Source organism: Cibotium barometz, chromosome 30 (assembly GCF_041138505.1).
Source record: "Cibotium barometz isolate CiBa-2024 chromosome 30, ASM4113850v1, whole genome shotgun sequence".
Taxonomy (NCBI): Eukaryota; Viridiplantae; Streptophyta; class Polypodiopsida; order Cyatheales; family Cibotiaceae; genus Cibotium; species Cibotium barometz.
In genome coordinates this window covers 48,156,325-48,174,898 of record NC_141075.1, presented here as the reverse complement: position 1 = coordinate 48,174,898, position 18,574 = coordinate 48,156,325, and the positions used below count along the sequence as shown (strand labels likewise).

Sequence of the window (18,574 nt, the reverse complement as noted above, 5' to 3'; positions counted from 1 at the left end):
TATTGAGAGCCCAAGGATAAGCATAGCGATCTTAATAGGCTAAGGCAACTCTCCTCCACATGTAACATAGGGGTAAAACTGGTGCAAGAAAATCATACTAGTCTTAATTTAAGCATATTATTCGGCATAACATATGACTAAATCTGTTAACAAATAGAAATGACAGATGATTCAAATCTGATAGTGATTGTAAATGGGCTTGCTATCTAGCAGGTGCCAGGATCGGACCTTGGCATCTTGGAAAAACTCACAAATGAAAAAGAATTTTGATAATATGTTAGACCAAAAAGACATCTCAAGGAAATGATGACCACGATCGGCATTGTTTGTCACGAGTCCAAAAAGGAATTCACACACACACACACACACACACTGGTGTGTACCATGTATGTAAATTCAAAAGCCAAGACTTGAATTTACAAACTTGCCTGCATGTATGATAAATAAATAAACTCGTAAATAAAAAAACTTGCATGTATGATAAATAAATAAACTTGTAAGTGCATGTTGAAAGGTGGTTTGTGGTGGTGTTTTCGCAGGGTTCATACACACCCTTATTATCCCGTAAGAATCAGTTTGAGGTGCAGTTTACCAAACAGCACAAACAAATTAACAGCTCAGCCAGGATAGCAGGAAGAAACAAAGTTGACTGATTTGTCGACACAATTCTTCATGTTTTACTTCATCCCTAGATCATACACACACTTATTATCCCATTAGAATCAGTTTGAGGTCCAGATTACCAGACAGCATAAGAGATTAACATGCTCAGTCAGGACAGCAGGAAGAAATATTTAAACCAAGAGTTTACTCATTGTCAACATAATTGCCCATGCAATACTTCATTCCTATGGTACAAGGGCTCGGACTTTGAAATAGATCTTAGAATACAAGTGAGCAGGAGATCAAGATGTCTGTATGCTTTTAAAAATTGACCTTCACTTGCTCAAAAAGTAGACAAGAAGAAACACTGTAACAAATGCTACCACCAACGTCAGCAAGCTTTTTCCGGATTTTGCCTCAAACACCTGATTTAAAGAACATAATTAGCTCTCTCTCTCTCTCTCTCTCTCTCTCTCTCGGACTGCTCTATTAGCAGTACCCTAATGCAATGACGACAAAAGAGTTTCCTTTCACATTTCAATTGTTGAAGATAAATTTCTTTCAGCTATGCAAGGCAAATCAAGGTGGTTAGAAACGTTTGGTACAATACATACAATACGTGTTTGATACGAGTACAAGAAGTACTGATAAGGTATGTTAAATACACCAATCTTTTTCTAGTTTGAATAGTAAAAATATATAATATGGTAAATTGGAAACAGTTGTGTACACACAATGTGTGCAAGGTGCATGGGAAAGCTTATGGGATGCAGGGATGATGCAACCTAATTGTCAGCACATTCATCCCCAGATTCTGCTCTTTTATGGTGCCCATTTGGTCCCTTTTGCATGGCCCTTGCTTGTGGGCTGGCCACCCCTTTTTCTAGTATTTTTCTGGGATTTTTCCCAGCCTTTCTGGCATTTTCCAGTCGGCCATGTCCAGTAGCTCCAGTCGGCCAGCCTTCCCCTACTATAAATAGTGGGTGCTGGCCTCTCTTTTCTCATTCAGTCTTGTACATATTTTGCTCCCTCACTTATGAGACTCGTAGTGTCTCTTGCTTGGGAGTGTTTTGCTTCAGTATATTCAGCATAGTTTTCTCCATCTCTCTCTCTCTCTCTCTCTCTCTTGCACTCTCTGTTCAGCACATTCTAGTGCCACTCTGCTTCCGCTCTATGCACTCTTTCATGGTATCATCGCTCCCCGTTTAGCAACCTCTTTGTTGCCCCAGATTCAGCCCTGTTTTCAGCACCCTCTCCTCTGCGTTCTCTCTCAGATCTGCAGCCCTTTGCTGCTGCGTTTCCTGGACAGCACCTGCTGGTCTTTTCGCCTACAGTTTGGCTTCACCAACACAGCCATCAGGTACTCTGTGATCAGCGTTTTCTTTTCCAAATGGAGATTGGACATAGGCGGCCTGTTTTTTCAGAACAGCAGCATTCTGTGTGCTGCGTTTTCCTCTCCAGTGGCCTTTCCCCTTTGCAAAGGGGATCAAGCTTTGGTGGCACTCTTCGTACCTGTGGAGGACACTTCTTCTTCAGAGTTTGTGCATTTTTTTGAGATTGAGCCCAAGCTTTTGTGATGGCTGCACCGACTTCTCTTCATATGTTTGTTGACCTGCCAAGTTGGATGGTTCCAACTACACCCTATGGAAGGTGAAGGTGAAATCGGCCTTGCGTGGCGTGGATCTTTGGGATTGGCTTGTTACACTGGCCAGTGCCACCCCTCCCACCCTTGCTTCTGGTGGTGTGACTTGGGCACAGATTGATATTTAGCAGTCGAATGATCGACGCGTTTTCTCCTTTCTGATGTTTAACTGTCAAGATTCTGTGCTCTCTCATGTGCGTACAGCAGATGTTGCACATGAAGTTTGGAAGGCTTTTGCAGATCTCTGTGAGATTAAGTCTCCATGTCGGATTTTGGCATTGGAAAAGCAACTTATGAACTTATCAGTTTCTGCCTTTCCATCTTTATCTGCTTTTATCTCGAAGATGAAAGATCTCCGGAACGAGCTTGCTGGTTATGGCAAGGACATCTCCACAGAGAACATGGCTATTCGGCTGCTCTCCAAACTTCCAGAGAGATTTGATGCATACTTTCAGTCTCTTGTTTCTTCTCCTCGTCCTGTTCCAGTTACTTGGGAGGAAGTTCTTTCCTCCGTTATGCAGATTGAGTCTCGCTTTGAGGAGCAGACTGGCACCTCTGGTGACCTTGATGGAGCTTTGGCAGCACGAGATAAAGGGAAGGATCAACAAAAGAAAGGAAAAGAGGGTTCTGACAAGAACTCCAAGGATTCCGACAAGGATAAAGACAACAAATCTTCAAAGAATAAGGACATTGAATGTCATTATTGTGGCAAGAAGGGTCACAAGTCACCCCAATGTCACAAGAAGAAGCGTGATGAAGCAGCAAAGAACTCTTCAACGGCGGTGTCTCAACCCAAGAGGGATGATGGCATTCTTTTCTTACTCGGCGTATACTTGCTCTTGTGACTTCTCAGTCACGGTCTTGGATTGTTGATAGCGGTGCTACTGCTCATATGACACCCCATCGAGATTGGTTCGAGGACTTCACTGCCACATAAGGCGAGATCACTCTGGGTAATTCTTCTTCTGTGCCAGTGCATGGTCATGGCACTATCCCCATCTTCTGTTCTGACGAGGACAAGAGGTACTTCTCTAACATTCTGTATATTCCAGATTTAACTTTTAACATTTTGACAGTGAGTGCTCTTACAGCTCAGGGTGCGGAGATGATCTTCTCTCGTTATTATGAGATTACCATTCGTGATAAGGCGACTGGTAGCATCTTGGCTCAGGGAGTCCAAGATAGTGGTCTCTACAAGTTGACCGCTCTGCTTTCTTTTGGTGCTTCTTCTACTCTTTGGCATGCTCGGTTTGGCCATTTGAGCTATCAGCTTCTACAGCGAGCTTCGAAGGATGGGTTGGTTGAGGGATTACTAACCATTCCGTCTACCTTTTGTTCCTCTTGTTTAGAGGGGAAGCAACACCGAGCTGCCTTTCCGAAGGAGGCGACACACAGATCTTCGGCATCACTTGCTCTCATTCATGCAGACTTATGTGGTCCTATGAGTACCACGTCTTTGAGTAAGGCATTGTACATGTTCGTGATGGTGGATGATTTTTCCAGATATACTTGGGTTTTCTTTCTGAAGACCAAGGATGAGACTTTTCAGCACTTCTGTGATTGGAAAGCTGAGGTGGAAAAAGAGACCGGTCACTCGGTCAAGGCTCTCGGGACCGATGGAGGGGGTGAGTTCACATCCCAGGAGTTTCAGCAATATTGCAAGACACATGGCATTCGGAGACAGCTTACTACGTCATATACTCCATCACAGAATGGAGTTGCCGAGAGGAAGAATAGGACCATTATGGAGATGGCCCATGCTATGCTTGAGCATTCTTCATTACCTCGACGTTTCTGGGCTGAGGCGGCTTCCACTGCTATCTATATTCAGAACAGGTCTCCTACCGCTGCTCTTCCCGATAAAACTCCATATGAGGCTTTCCATGGTGAGAAGCCCTCTGTTGTTCATTTCCGGATATTTGGGTGTACGGCATATGTTCATGTGCCTAAGGAGCATCGCTCCAAGTTGGACTCGAAGTCTCAGCGCATGACTTTTCTCAGATACAGCACTATGTCCAAGGCATATCGTCTTTATGATCCTCAGGCCGGTAAAGTTGTTGTGAGCCGTGATGATGTGTTCGACGAGACTCCTACATCTTCAGAGGGGGGTGGTGAGCTTCTTCTTCCTTCACCTCCGTCTCCGCCTCCTTCTCCTCCTCCTCCTGCTCCTGCTCCCGCTGCTTCAGTTACACCTCCAGCTGAGTATACTCAATCAAATGATGATGACCCTGCTCCTCCTCTCCGGCGAGTTCGAGCAGATCTGTGCCTGATTGGTATTATCAGACAGTTCGTGATTCTGGGTTACGTGAGCTTCCTTCTGCTCCATCGCCCGGTTCCCTTCGGCATTCTTCCAGAGTTACAGGGAAACAAATTCATGAGAACAACATGTTTGTTAATTATGCTCTTATGTCTACTATCATTAATGGTCCTTCTAATCCCACTTCTGTATACGAGGCTCTTTCACATGAGCCTTGGCGTCGTGCTATGCAGGCAGAGCTGGATGACACTTGGATTTTGGTGCCTCGACCACTGCAGCGTCAGGTGATTAGTGTGCGTTGGATCTTCAAATCGAAGTTCCGAGCTGATGGCAGCTTGGACAAGCACAAGGTGAGGTTGGTTGCCAAGGGTTATGCTCAGCGCCCTGGTGTCGACTTCGATGAGACCTTCGCTCCAACGGCCCAGATGACTACTATTCGTACCGTTCTTGCACTTGCAGGACATCATAGATGGCCCGTTTTCCAGATAGACGTCAAGTCGGCTTTCTTGAATGGAGAGCTTACACAGGTCGTTTATATTAATCAGCTGCCAGGATTTGTTGTTCAGGGCAAACAGGATCATGTGTACCGGCTGAAGAAGGCTTTATATGGTCTAAAGCAGGCTCCGCGGGCTTAGTACCAGCCAGCGGATTGATGAGTTCTTTCAGAAGCTTGGCCTGCGCCGTTCTCACGCAGATTCGAACCTTTATATCCTCCTTGGTTGATTGTTATCATTGTGGTCTACGTTGATGACCTCATCTTTACAAATTCTTATTCTGTGCGGATCCGTTCTGTTATGGATGCTTTGGAGACAAAGTTTGAGATGACGGATCTTGGCCTCTTGCATTATTTTCTTGGCTTTGAGATTTGGCAGACCTCGGAAGGGCATTTTCTTCTCTCAGCAGAAGAACACTCGAGAGATTCTCGACAGATTTCAGATGACTGGGTGCAAATCTTCTCCTATGGATATTGGTGAGAAGCTTTCTTCACTTGATGCTTCTCCAAGGACCGATCAGGGACAGTATCGGGTTCTCGTCGGTTGTTTGGTATGGTTGACCTACTCCCGATTGGACATATGCTTCGCAGTCAGTTTATTGAGTTCCTTCTCATCCAAACCCCGTCAGTAGCATTGGCAGTGTGCTCTCAGAGTTCTTCGGTACTTGCGTGGCACTTTGGATTTTGGCATCTTTTATGGCCAAGGACGCACTCTTGTTGGATGGTCTGACTCAGATTGGGCTGGAGATCCAGATACACAGCATTCGACCACTGGTTGTGTTTTTTCACTTGGGTCTGGAGCCATTTCTTGGAGCAATAAAAAGCAACCTACTGTGGCGCTTTCCTCTACTGAGGCGGAGTACCGTGTAGTTTGTTATGCTGCATGTGAGGCGATATGGTTGCAGAGATTATTGGAGGAGCTCGGCTGTCCTCCTATCGGATCTACTCTTCTTTGGTGTGACAATCAGAGTTGCATCGCCATTGCCAAGAACCCTGTGTTTCATGCTCGTACGAAACACATTGAGATTCAGTATCACTATGTTCATGAACGGGTTCTTGCTGGAGATTTGCGTTTGGAGTATTGTCCTTCCACGGAGAATGCTGCAAATTTGTTCACCAAGTCGGTTTCTCAGGCTTCCTTGGCTCCTCATCTTTCAATTCTCGGAGTTTGTTCAGCATCTGGTGCTGAGAGGGGGTGTTAGCACATTCATCCCCAGATTCTGCTCTTTTATGGTGCCCATTTGGTCCCTTTTGCATGGCCCTTGCTTGTGGGCTGGCCACCCCTTTTTCTAGTATTTTTTTGGGATTTTTCCCAGCCTTTTTGGCATTTTCCAATCAGCCATGTCCAGAAGCTCTAGTCCGCCTGTTATGCAGCTCCAGTCAGCCAGCCTTCCCCTACTATAAATAGTGGGTGCTGGCCTCTCTTTTCTCATTCAGTCTTGTACATATTTTGCTTCCTCACTTATGAGAATTGTAGTGTCTCTTGCTTGGGACTGTTTTGCTTCAGTATATTCAGCATAGTTTTCTCCATAGCTCTCTCTCTCTTGCACTCTCTGTTCAGCACATTCTAGTGCCACTCTCCTTCCACTCTCTGCACTCTTTCACTAATAAGGTGTAGGGCAAGCAAGAACTTCAAAATTCAACAGTACTCCAATATGGTACAAGCAAAGTACCGTAAGGATCTCAAGGTTGTGTAAAAGTATGGAATGCAACTATGAGGCAAATGCCATTTTCTCAACCAGTGCAGCAGATTGTGTTCAATCCACAACGGATGGCTCTTCTTTAAAGGCTATCCATGTATCCGAACGAACTTTCCCTGCATTGTTGCATGAGTAACATAGAACCTGCAATTTTTTTTAATGGCACCCGTGTGTTGACCGCTTGGATAGGGTAGAGCACTCAAAAAGCATGGGGTAGGAAAAGGTGGAGAAGAAGCCATTAGCAAGTTTGAAATTGCATGAGCAAGTACGAAGGTTACTATAGAATAGATATCCCTTTTTCCCATATGAGAGAACCAAGGTGTGGGATTTACTGTTTCTTTGTAGGAAGCAGTAAGATACTATTCTTAAGCTTTCTAGGCCATTAAGTAAGAAGCCATTAGCAAGTTTGAAATTGCATGAGCAAGTACAAAGGTTACTATAGAATAGATATCCCTTTTTCCCATATGAGAGGACCAAGGTGTGGGATTTACTGTTTCTTTGTAGGAAGCAGTAAGATACTATTCTTATGCTTTCTAGGCCATGAAGTCAGAATGTTGAGGAGCGAGATTAATGCAAAGCTCACTTGGATGTTATCTGGGAAGAAAGTGGGTTGCATCAAGATCGAGTCATGAGGGGAGATTGGTCATTTCACCTCTCACACTAAATCTAAAGGACATTCTACATGGAGTATATCCTAACAGTATGGGACATTAGGATCGGTTGCATGTAGGGTTTCTCATGTACCTACTTTTGACTTAGGATATCATGTTCCTGGGGAGATAGTTAACCTGGGGTGGGTAGATTTTACACAGAAAAGGACTTGATAGTATGGTTGCATGTGTTTTAGACTTGGGATTGGTACGGTGATAGTTGGGACACGAGTTGGGCACCATATGAACACAATAAAGGGCCTTATTGATGACTTTTGGGGGTCATAAAAGCTGTGGCCTACCTAAACCCGCCTTGCTATCACTTCCCTATGTAAAAGCAAGTCAAGGGTCATTCTTGGGCAGCACCAACCACAGCATCTGGATCATCACACAGGCTCTAGACCAACAAGACCAGGTAGCCCTCGTGTACGTTAGAAAGTGCAGGACATCCGGTAACCTTTTGTACGCATTAATAGATAGGTATGCAAAAGCAAGATCTAAGATCCAAGGTCATCATGGTAAATATTCATGTTTTGCAATATACAACAAATTGGGTCTATCTCTCCTTCTCTATTGTGTCTTTCTCATTTTGCTTAGCGTTAATCTCCCATGTGCTTATGTTTGTCTTCCTCTGCATCAGTCATGTGACACGCTGGGCCAAAAGATTATAAAAGCTCCATTTGTAAGACCTTGTATCATGGAGGAAAGAAGCCATGATAATGTGCAAAGAAACAACCAATGGAAGCACTGCAAAAGATGGGGATGTACCACCATGAGGTGACCAGCTAGCCTATCAAAACGCACGGAATAGAAGGAACAACAGCACAAAAGGTAAGAATAGACCAGCAAAAGAGGACACAACTGGCAGTTGCTTAATGCAGGATTTAAGCAGACAAAATTTAAAAAACAGGGCCCAAGAAGGGCCACACTAATTCAGAAGAAATGGGCAGCACATGCAAAAAAATGCACTTGGTTAAGATTCACAGCTCACAAGCCAACCAACTCATCTGCATATCCGGGTTTTACCCACCCATACGAGAGAGGCCCACCCATACGAGAGAGGCACCACACACACCATCAATGGTGCAAAATCTTTTCCATAACTTAGCCTAGGAGATGGATGCAACAGAATTAGCAAAAATCAGGCTTAGAAGCAGCAAAACATTTACAGCTCCTTTTATCAGTGCACAATGCAACAGAAGACAACACATCTCTATTGCTTGCTTTGCTTGTGAGTGAGAGAGAGAGGGAGATAGTCAAGCCTTCTTGTGTGTGTGAGCAACCACAAATGTGTGCAGTGCTGGATTTCTGACAATTCAATCCCCTGAGAGACATTCCATACAGACATTATTACTTCTTTGTAGGTTTGGGACAGGGGTTGAAAACCCTTGGCAAGCCAATGGACCATCCATGCCTTTTTCACAGGCTACTTGCTTTGCTCGATCTGGGGTTTCCAGTGCACTCATGAAGCTGGACACTAAAAACTCAAAAGAAGGATGCTGACATAGGTCGTAGATCCGCTAGTGTAGGTAGGCCGTCAACATATGAAGCCTGATGTGAGTCCTGATTCTTCAAGTTTCCACCCATACGAAAGCCTCCCATTGATGAGCTTACATAGATATTAGATTGACGAGTCCTTGGCTTAAAATCGTTTTACATCAGGTCATGGAATTAGTAATCTCAATTAGCAATTTAGCACTAGCCTCAAATCCTTCTCTTGCATTTCTTTCTACCATGTATTAACAAGCATTCACAATACCAACAAGAAAACACAGAACGCTCTTCCTCCTTTGAAAATGATCCAAATCAAAGATAACAATTTACTTTTTTGAATCTATCGGCAGTTGCGGAAAGCATGCCCCTCGACGTATCCATCTGGTTTCCCTGGTATAAAACAAAGCAGCCTTGAAATTAGATTGTTCTGCACAAAATAAGGAATAAACTGAGCTAGGACATAAGGCACATATTATTTTCTAGCAGGCCTGTGCATATATGTGTATGTGTGGGCGTGTACCTTCACATGTGTTTTGATGCTTGTGAAAACCAGTAATACAAAATGAAAAAAAGGACTTACCATTCTTTTCTTCCTTTATTGGTGCGTGTGTGCACATGCATGAGCGTGGACGTGTTTTGGTGCCTCTGAAAACTAATGATAAAAAAAAGTAAAGTGAAGTCAAGCAATCTGCATGTGTGTGTACGTGCATGCACGCATGCATGCGCATGTGTGCACGTGTGTGCCTGAGCCTGCCTGTGTGTCCCACGTGTATGGGTGTCAAGCATGGCTTGTGTTTTGATGGTTGTAAAACCAGAGACATGAGACGGTAAAATGGTAAACCATGAAGTCAAGCATTCGGTTCTGTGAGTCAACTTCTTCATGTATGTCTGTTGTTAACTGTCAAAAAATGGCACATGCAAGCTAATTAGAAACTCCAAAAACAAACATTACCCGTGCTAGTTACATACCAGGTTCAAAAAATACATTCCAAATGTTGATAAAATAGCAAAAATATGACTAACATACTCTCTTCAAAATGGTCACTTTGTCCTGAAGTCCATCCATGTCTCTATCATTGTCATGCTCAGAAATTTCAAGGGTAGAGTACGATGAAGATGCTCTGTTGATGCCTTCTTCAAGTCCATCAAAGAGGGAAGATCTAGCCCCGCGATAATCTCTGCAAGGGTACGAAGACCTTGAGCAATTCATAAACAAGGGCATCGTGGGTCATATGGTTGGCACCATTGGTGATATATACCATGTTGATGCTTCTTCAAGGGGAAGGAATCAATCAAAGCGTATGAATTAGCACGTGGTCTTCATGGCAATGATGATTCATAAGCAAGAGGAAGACGAAAAGGAAAATCAGTTGCACAAAAAGCTAAAACTGATGTACTGTGAAGGCCATCTTTTTGTGAGATCTGGGGTTTGGGAACATAAAGAAAGGTAGGCAGATCCATTGCTCAGAGTGCCAAAAAGCAGAAAACGTAAAGTAGGGTTCCCAAAAGCAGGGGGGGAAAAAAACTAACTATAGCGCAATGGATTTCGATTATGTTTTCGACTGTGAAAGCCGTTTCTGTGGCGACTCGAGATCTAGCGTTTTGAATTGTACAGAAAACAGAAAGACATACCTGCGCGAGTTCATGACGGTGAGAGGGGTCTGATGCAGAATCCGAGCAAGAATTCTTAATGGAGGGGAAAGTTATATCGATCGGTTTTATTGGTGAAAAAAGTATAATGATTTTGAGTATATTACTATTATTATTATTATGGCTATTGTGTGATTTTGAGTATATTATTATTATTATTATAGACATGTCACATGTGAAATGTCATGACTGTCATCTATCTATCATCTATCATATCTTCAATGTAGTATAACACGCCTTGTGTTATACACACAATGTGTCATATGCCATCATGGTTATCTTTAACATCTTCAAAGTCTCATCTATCTATCATATCTTCAATCTTACTATATTTAACAGGGGTTCGTTTGCAAGAAGCCACGTGGAGTTTTTTTTGGGGGTCTCCTTGGGCTCCACCTGGCGCAATGCATCCATGCACAGATCCGGCTCCACTTGCAACGTCTTCAGCCAGCCGCCGCCGCCGCCCTCCCTCCATGCAGAGCTTCTAGGCTTCATTGCAGAGAACGTTAATACGTCTTTATCTCGCCACCGCCCTCCCTCCAGAGTATGTTGCAGAGGCCACCTCCTTCCTCGATTCAAATCTCCTTCATTTCATCTCCTCCTCGATTCAAGCGTTGCTCGTTGTCGTTGCGGTTTCTGCTTGCTATTGCAGTGGGTTAATTCCCTCTCTCTCTCTCTCTCTCTCTCTCTCATAAGCAAGATTCTATCATTGGGATGGGTGTTGGACACTAAAGGATGGTTTCGTAGGTGGATGATGGAATCTCTTTTGGACCTTCGCACCAATCAGATGTGTTATGTGAATGTCAACACATAGCTACTTGATGCATTGAAAGCCACATGTGAGAATGGAAAGAAAGTAGCTAAGCTACAATACTATATCACTCATATCAATCCAGAGTGTTGGGTGACCGATAGAAAACTGGCACCTGAATGTACTTAGCCTTACCTCACCATACCCATGTTAGCAGGATCTCACAGGGCCATAACACAATTACGTACCCGCTCTCACAACCTAGTATTGAAAGTGGTGTATGGGGAGGAGTTATAGTTGAAAACCGCACCTGAGCCCTATATGACACCTATGCAATTGGGGGATTTTTTTAAATTTTTTTTGCGAGCATTTCCTTGCAAGCTTTTTTGGTATCTGAGAGGATTTTGCGAGCTTTTTTCACAATCTGACATAATTTTCCCATGACTTACACAATTTACATGCTTATACATGCAATTTATTTGAATGTTCTCTATGGTTATGAATAAAAATAGATTGATAGAAAATTTACATGCTAAAAGTAGAAAGGCCCATGTATTACAGTTTAGCATGTAAATTCTTCTAGGAAGTGTTGTTGCCTCTACATACACCGACACACAAAAGACCCATACAGTGAAAGTCAAAAGTCAAAAGTCAAAAGGCCCATGTATAGCGAAAGTAAAAAGGCTCGTTAGATACATAGCCATAGTCAAAAGTCAAAAGGTCCATGATAATTTCCAAGAGATCTAACACCAATACCTTAGGCAAGAGTTCTAGTACGACTCAAAGTAGCATATAGATGTGTACTAGAAAGGACTGGTTGATGCATGAACATGTTCTCATTCTGATGGAGACCAAAAACACGCAAAAACACATAATAGATGTGCTTGCAAGCAAGATATGACTTGTTCCCTTGCTTCCTCTTTTGGAAATGTGGGCAAGTGCATCTTGGCTCAATAGTTACATACACATCATATGTTGTCTCTGAGGTACTAGTCATCATGTGAAAGACTGAATGTTGTTGTGGGATAATGGTATCCTCTTCAATGTAAATAACCTCCATTGAAAGAGCACTAGAAATCCTCTTGCTTGCCTCTTGTGAGATCCCATGTCTCCATTTGGGTCTTCGCACATTACTTGCACCTCCATGCTTTTGGAATTCTTCCTTATGTGTGCCTACTATGTTCCCTGCTCCATGTTTTGGGACTTCTTCCTCATGTGTGCCTACTGCATTCCCTACTCCATGTTTTTGGACTTCCTCATGTGTGCCTACTGCATTCCCTGCTCTTTTTAGACAAAACCCAGCTGCTTCTAGCATTTGAACCTAAAATTTTCACACACCAAAACTTTTGGATTAATTTTTAGTAATGAAGCAAGCAATTTGTATCATAGAAATGCGTGACATCATTAAAAATAGCCCTTAGTACTGAACAAAATAGTATGAGCTAATTTGTATAACATACTACTGTCATTAAGTTACCCCAATGTGCAATACGGACTTCCCACCAAGACATCCATATATCCATGGTGGTAGGAACTTGATTATCTTTAACTGCTCCATCTCTCTACCAACTTCTAATCAATCTGCTCTGCTTCAATGCTTCTTCTCTATTTTTACAATTTCTCCATGCATGATGACACATTGTAATATGCTCTTGTTGCAAGTCTTTCTTGATGTATTTCTTTGTGTGTCGTTTGCAAGCTTTGCTTCCAATGGAATAGACATAAATGTTCATGATCCTCCATTTTGTTATCAGGGCCCCCATTGAAGACTTGATATATTACCCTCCAATTAGCTTGAGCCTCATCTGCCATAAAGCCATAAAAATCTGCTGCTTCATGGCCACAATCCATCATTGCCCGATTCAACATCTCCCAAAATAAGACTTGGCTTTTTGTGTCCTCTTCTTTCATCTCATAGACAACAATTGTCATAAGTTCTTGCACACTAAAAGGATTCATACAATGATAAGACATGAGATGTCACAAGACATGACAAATTAGTAGACATTTTTGAACCCCATATTTACCTTGCATCATAAACATGACATGACATAGTACACCAATTATTCACCTTGTGTGTGTGGTCAAATTGAATCCACAACCGTCTTAAGTCAGCATTACATGTGCGCCTCATGCAATTAATCAAATCAATCCTAGATGCAGACCCCTTCATTGACATTTTGAATACAAAACACCTATCCTCTTCATACCCTTGACGAGGAAATCTACTTCCATGGAAGAATGAGTACATGGATCTTCTTCTTTTCAAAAATAGAAGGCTGACCATTCCTTCTCCAGCAGTCATTTTGGCTGATTTCTCTTGTGAGACGATTCTTCGAAACCTATAATACTAAAGATTTTTTATCATGAACCCTTTTCAAACAAAACAATAATTAGAAACAATGATGGTGCATACCTTTGACTTTCAACTAGGGGAATTAACTCCTCTAAGAAATTTGAAAGCTCTGCATCTCCAACTTGGGTTGATGGTATAGACTGGTCCTCTTCCAAATCCTTCATCAGAGAATTCATGATCAACTCCTTGGCTATTGTCGTTTGGATCTTCCTTGGTTGTGCATTTTTGTCTACATCCAAAACTTTAGCAACAAGATCTTGTGTCTTATCTATCTTGCTTCTTAATGTTCATGGCTGCATTGGATGCTTATGCTCCCCAATATGTATCATAACCTTGTAAGAGAGACATCATTGGGCATAACATAGTAAACACAACAATTGCATGTGGCCATACAATATGCACGTTTCTTACAATAATGACAAACAATCCGCATCTTCCCATCATCTATCATGAGACCCAAGGCTAGTTTTCTCTGTACTCTGTACCTTTAAAAATATTTGAGTTGTATTGCTTATTGTTTAAAAAGAAAGGGCATGTTATTTTGTGACACTATAGTGATCCAACACAATAGCTAACTCTGACAGTGCAGTCAATAGACATGTTTGAAGTAGCTGATCTAGTCCACAAATGCCCATCATACTTTTGCTCCATTCCATATGTAGACTTCACTTTTCCCATTGTAGCGGGAAACTAAAAAATGAGATTCCCATTATAATGACGTGGTAGCTCTGACACCTTCAAGCATTTACCAATACTAGATAAATGAGTTTTAAGGATGCTGCTTTTCTTATGATTCAAAATCACAGGTACTATACTTTTATGTTCATTCCCACTAGGAAAATTTTGGTGGCAAGGAGACTTACTGTGGTTTTTTGAGGGACTCTCTAAATCCACAACATTAGGGGTTTTCGAAGTGCTAGCTTCCTTTGACTGCCTACCAATAACAGCATACTTCTTGGACAAGGTAGCATCAAGAACAAAATGGAGGTTACCTTCAATATCACTTTGTCCTACCATCGGAACATGCATAGTTGTGTCCTCATCTTCATCCAACACAGCATTGAAACTTGACATTTGATAACCATTAGGAAGAGATTTTTTCAAATACCATTATGCAAAGACACATACTTTTGGAAACCAATGGTTTATTAGAATGAAGCTCAATCAAGGCCTCCATACTATGCAAAGGTTTGGATACAGTTGAAGAAAGTGTAGAAGCTTGCAAAACGGTTTGATAGAATGCCATTAATTTGGCTTTAAGAACACGTTTTATATGCACATTATATAATGTCAAAATATTTAAGACGTTCAAGATTAATAACTATAATAATAATATTTTTCTATTAATATTAGACATTTTTTATATTAAATTTTTAAAATAATTAATTTTCTATAGTACATCATAAATATTAATATATTAATATTAACATTAGTTCCAGTGCAAAGGTAAATCAACATCAATTCTAACTAATATTTTCACAGACATCAATTCTAAAGAATATTTTATATCTGCTCATAAAACTGACGCAACTACCAAAATAGAAAATTAATGAGACTAACGACACTGCCAAAAAAGAAAATAATAATTAATGACATGGCCAAAATAACAACTAAATGACCGTATCTTGCAAAAAATCTGGTTATTTATAACATACTTGCAAAATTCCTTCCCAGGGTTTAAGAGCCACAAGTATTTTAACTTGCACGAGCCAAATGAGTATTTATACTTGCTAGGAGTATTTAAAGTCCTTCCAAGCCTTCCAAGGTTTTATTCCATATTTAGGCTATAGATTAATAATAAATACATTAATAATTAATAGATTAATAATCTCTCTCTCTCTCTCTCTCTCTCTCTCTCTCTCTCTCTCTCTCTCTCTCTCTCTCTCTCTCTCTCTCTCTCTCTCTCTCTCTCTCTCTCTCTCTCTCTCTCTCTCGTGAAGTAGGACAATTATTATTTATAGATCTGAGACTCTCTGTGTCATGGACTCTCCCTCTCTCGGGTTTTATTACAATTATTATTAGTATAGAAGGTACAGTGTGAACACGTGATTTTACTAGCACTAAAATGCTATTTTAGCTATCGTGAGGTTATTCAACAACCCGACTCCAAAAAGCAGCCAGCCGACCATCTCATCTCATAATTTTCAGTCCATCTCATCTTATAATTTTCTAGGAAAGGGTACATTTTCAGTCCATCTCATCTCATAATTTTCTAGGAAAGGGTACATTTTCAGTCCATCTCATCTCATAATTTTCAAGGCTTGGGAAAGAAGAACTTAGCTTTTCAGTCCATCTCATCTCATAATTTCAAGGCCATATATTCATCTCATAATTTTCAAGGCCAAGAGAAACCCTAGCTTTTTGGAGTGAACAAGGCTCGAGAAAGAAGACCACACGCGTTCGCAAGAAGGTGAACAAGACACATTCGCAAGCAGGTGAACAAGACGCGTTCGCAAAGCAGGTGAACAAGACGCGTTCACAAGCAGGTGAACAAGACGCGTTCGCACAAGCAAGTGAACAAGACACGTTCGCAAGCAGACCAAGATGCATTTGCAAGCAGGTGATGGACTCGGGCTGGCGATCTATAGTAGCAACTTCTGTTCTAATCAGGTTTTTAGGCAAGAATCCTTTCCTTTCAGGCAAGCAACTTCTATTCTAGTGCAAATCATCAAGGGGGCTCTAGGAGCCCCCTTTTTTATTCTGCTCGTCTCTAGACTCATAAATTTTTCTCCCTTCTCTTCTGTTGGCTAGAGTGAAAGTTTCATCCATGGTTTCTAGCTATGAGTGAGTCTTTGTTGTACTCCCCCAGAATCACCCAAAACCCACTGCATTGAGAGGAGTCTTTCTAGAAAAAGGCAACCATTGAAATGATACAAAAATCCTTTCCTCCACAAAAAAGGGGGCTCCTATAGCCCCCCTGATGATCTGCGCAAGTGATGGACTCGGGCCGACGAAGGTTGAAATATGGAGAGATCTTACCCTTAGCCTTAGGGTGCACTTCTTCCTAGATCTCCTTATGAGTGAGAAGATCAGCTAGTGTAGCTCTAGTAGATGCCTTAATGAGAGGAAAGAGAAGTCATACTCCTGAAGCTTCACTAGCCGTTTGAACAAATGGCCATTTTCTTTGCAAGAAAAGACATAAGTTGTGATGAACTCAACAAAATAAAATGTTAAGGCAGCAAGTAAGTTTGAAATTTCCTTAATAGACAAACCCATCTTCTCTATCTCATAGTGAAGCTCATGAGCCATCATTTGCCTACTAGCAAAGTAGATAGGTCATATATATCCTCCTCCTCTATTATAAAGAAGAGTAGCCCTAATTGAATGAGTCCACATTGACACTAACATGGAAATTGGGACAAAAAATTACTAAAGGTTTGGGCGGGCGATAATCTAATCAGGGCTTCAGGCAAGAATCAGGGAGATGAAAGGCAACCACCATATATATACTAAGCTTGTTGACATTGTTTCCAGTAATGTAGTAGAATCATTTGGTAAGGTTTATGCTTCTACCTTTTAATTATCCGTTGTCTCCATCTCTTGTAGAGATTGGCTCAGCATCAGCCAACACAATATCCTACATTAGAAGAACTGAGCATTGGGAAGATCAAGTTCAAAGCTTTTGATTTGGGAGGTCACCAGATTGCTCGTCGTGTTTGGAAAGACTATTATGCTAAGGTAATTGACATTGAGAGAGTTTTTGGGATGGGAAATTAAAATTTTTATGCACCATTTTTTTTTGTAATTGTTTTTGTATCGCACCATTTTGTCATTGCTTGCAGGTTGATGGCATAGTCTATCTAGTTGATGCTATTGACAAAGAGAGATTTGCTGAATCCAAGAAAGAACTTGATGGTCTCCTTTCAGTTAGCTCGTGTGCCTTTCTTAATCTTAGGGAACAAGATAGACATACCTATCAGAGGATGAGTTGAGGTATTACTTGGGGCTTTCCAATTACACAATAGGCAAAGGGAAGGTAAATCTTGGTGACACGAATATCTAACCTATTGAAGTTTTCATGTGCAATATTGTTAGGAAGATGGTGTATGGTGATGGTTTCAAGTGGCTATCACAATACGTAAAGTGATGCTGCTGGCACTGTGTTCCTTTGTAAGTAAAGGTGAAGCTGAAACAATTATTATTTACAGATCTGAGACTCTTTGTGTCGTGGAAAGGGGTGGTGGGGCTATGTACGATTTGCCACAAATATATACCTTCACATTGATTTCTCAAAAGCTCTGGTAGAAAATCCATGTTGCTTTTCACTAATAAATTCATGATTGTTTAGATCCTTCTATTGATTGTATATGAACTATTGAACTACACATTATATTTGCTTACTTTTGTTTTCCTCAAATTTGCAGGGGTAGAGCCATTGATCTTGAAGGAGAGTGAATCATAGGACGACGAGGAAAGAAATCTACAGCAAGAGGTACTTGGCACTTACTTTTAGATGATGCACGTATTTTGCATGTATTTTGCGAGTAATCATTTTGTGTTGCAGGTAGCAAAAGCTATGGACTTTGATCTGGCCCTTCAGGTAGAACCGTGAGCAAGGAGGCCACCTCTCGATAGGGAGAATGTGACAGAGATCAAGCCTACTATAACCATTGAGCCAGGGGCTCTTGGTGAGGGAGAGCCTGATCGACCCCAGGGTGATGATGATCATCATGTGGAAAGGGGTGGTGGAGATGATGCTACTGTGGAAGCAGAAGGGGAGACATGTGATCAAGGCAGGGAGGTTGGGGAGAATGAGAGAGCTCCTCCTCATCCGAGAGTGTTGGGAAACGAAATAGATATTGGATTGTTGCAAGAGTTCCATGTTGCGGAGAGCGACATAGCCACCTCTTGTACCATTGTGCAGGCTTATATCCAATGAGGCAATTCATGTTGGATATTACACCCAAATCCATTCAAAGGTTGAAAGGGGCTATGTAACCTTGATTTCTTCACTCAAGACACCTCCACAAAAGGGCGC

General features: G+C 41.7%; 1 protein-coding gene across 1 annotated transcript; it reads right to left on the bottom strand.

Annotated features, from left to right (window-relative positions):
• Positions 1-776: 776 nt before the first annotated feature.
• LOC147621571 (bet1-like SNARE 1-1) lies at positions 777-10,596 on the bottom strand. Its single transcript, XM_086824361.1, has 5 exons — positions 10,472-10,596; positions 9,867-10,017; positions 9,681-9,737; positions 9,170-9,229; positions 777-1,028 (listed from the first exon to the last, which is right to left on the bottom strand). Exons 1-5 carry the CDS (start codon positions 10,483-10,485, stop codon positions 939-941), a joined length of 372 nt encoding a protein of 123 aa, XP_086680487.1. The 5' UTR covers positions 10,486-10,596; the 3' UTR covers positions 777-938.
• Between the last annotated feature and the right edge of the window lie 7,978 nt (positions 10,597-18,574).

Coding starts and splice junctions, on each gene's coding strand:
- LOC147621571 (XM_086824361.1), bottom strand. Junction 9,230..9,680: donor ACCGAATGCTTGACTTCATG/GTTTACCATTTT, acceptor GTTTTATACCAG/GGAAACCAGATGGATACGTC. Junction 1,029..9,169: donor CTGCCGATAGATTCAAAAAA/GTAAATTGTTAT, acceptor TCTTTAAATCAG/GTGTTTGAGGCAAAATCCGG.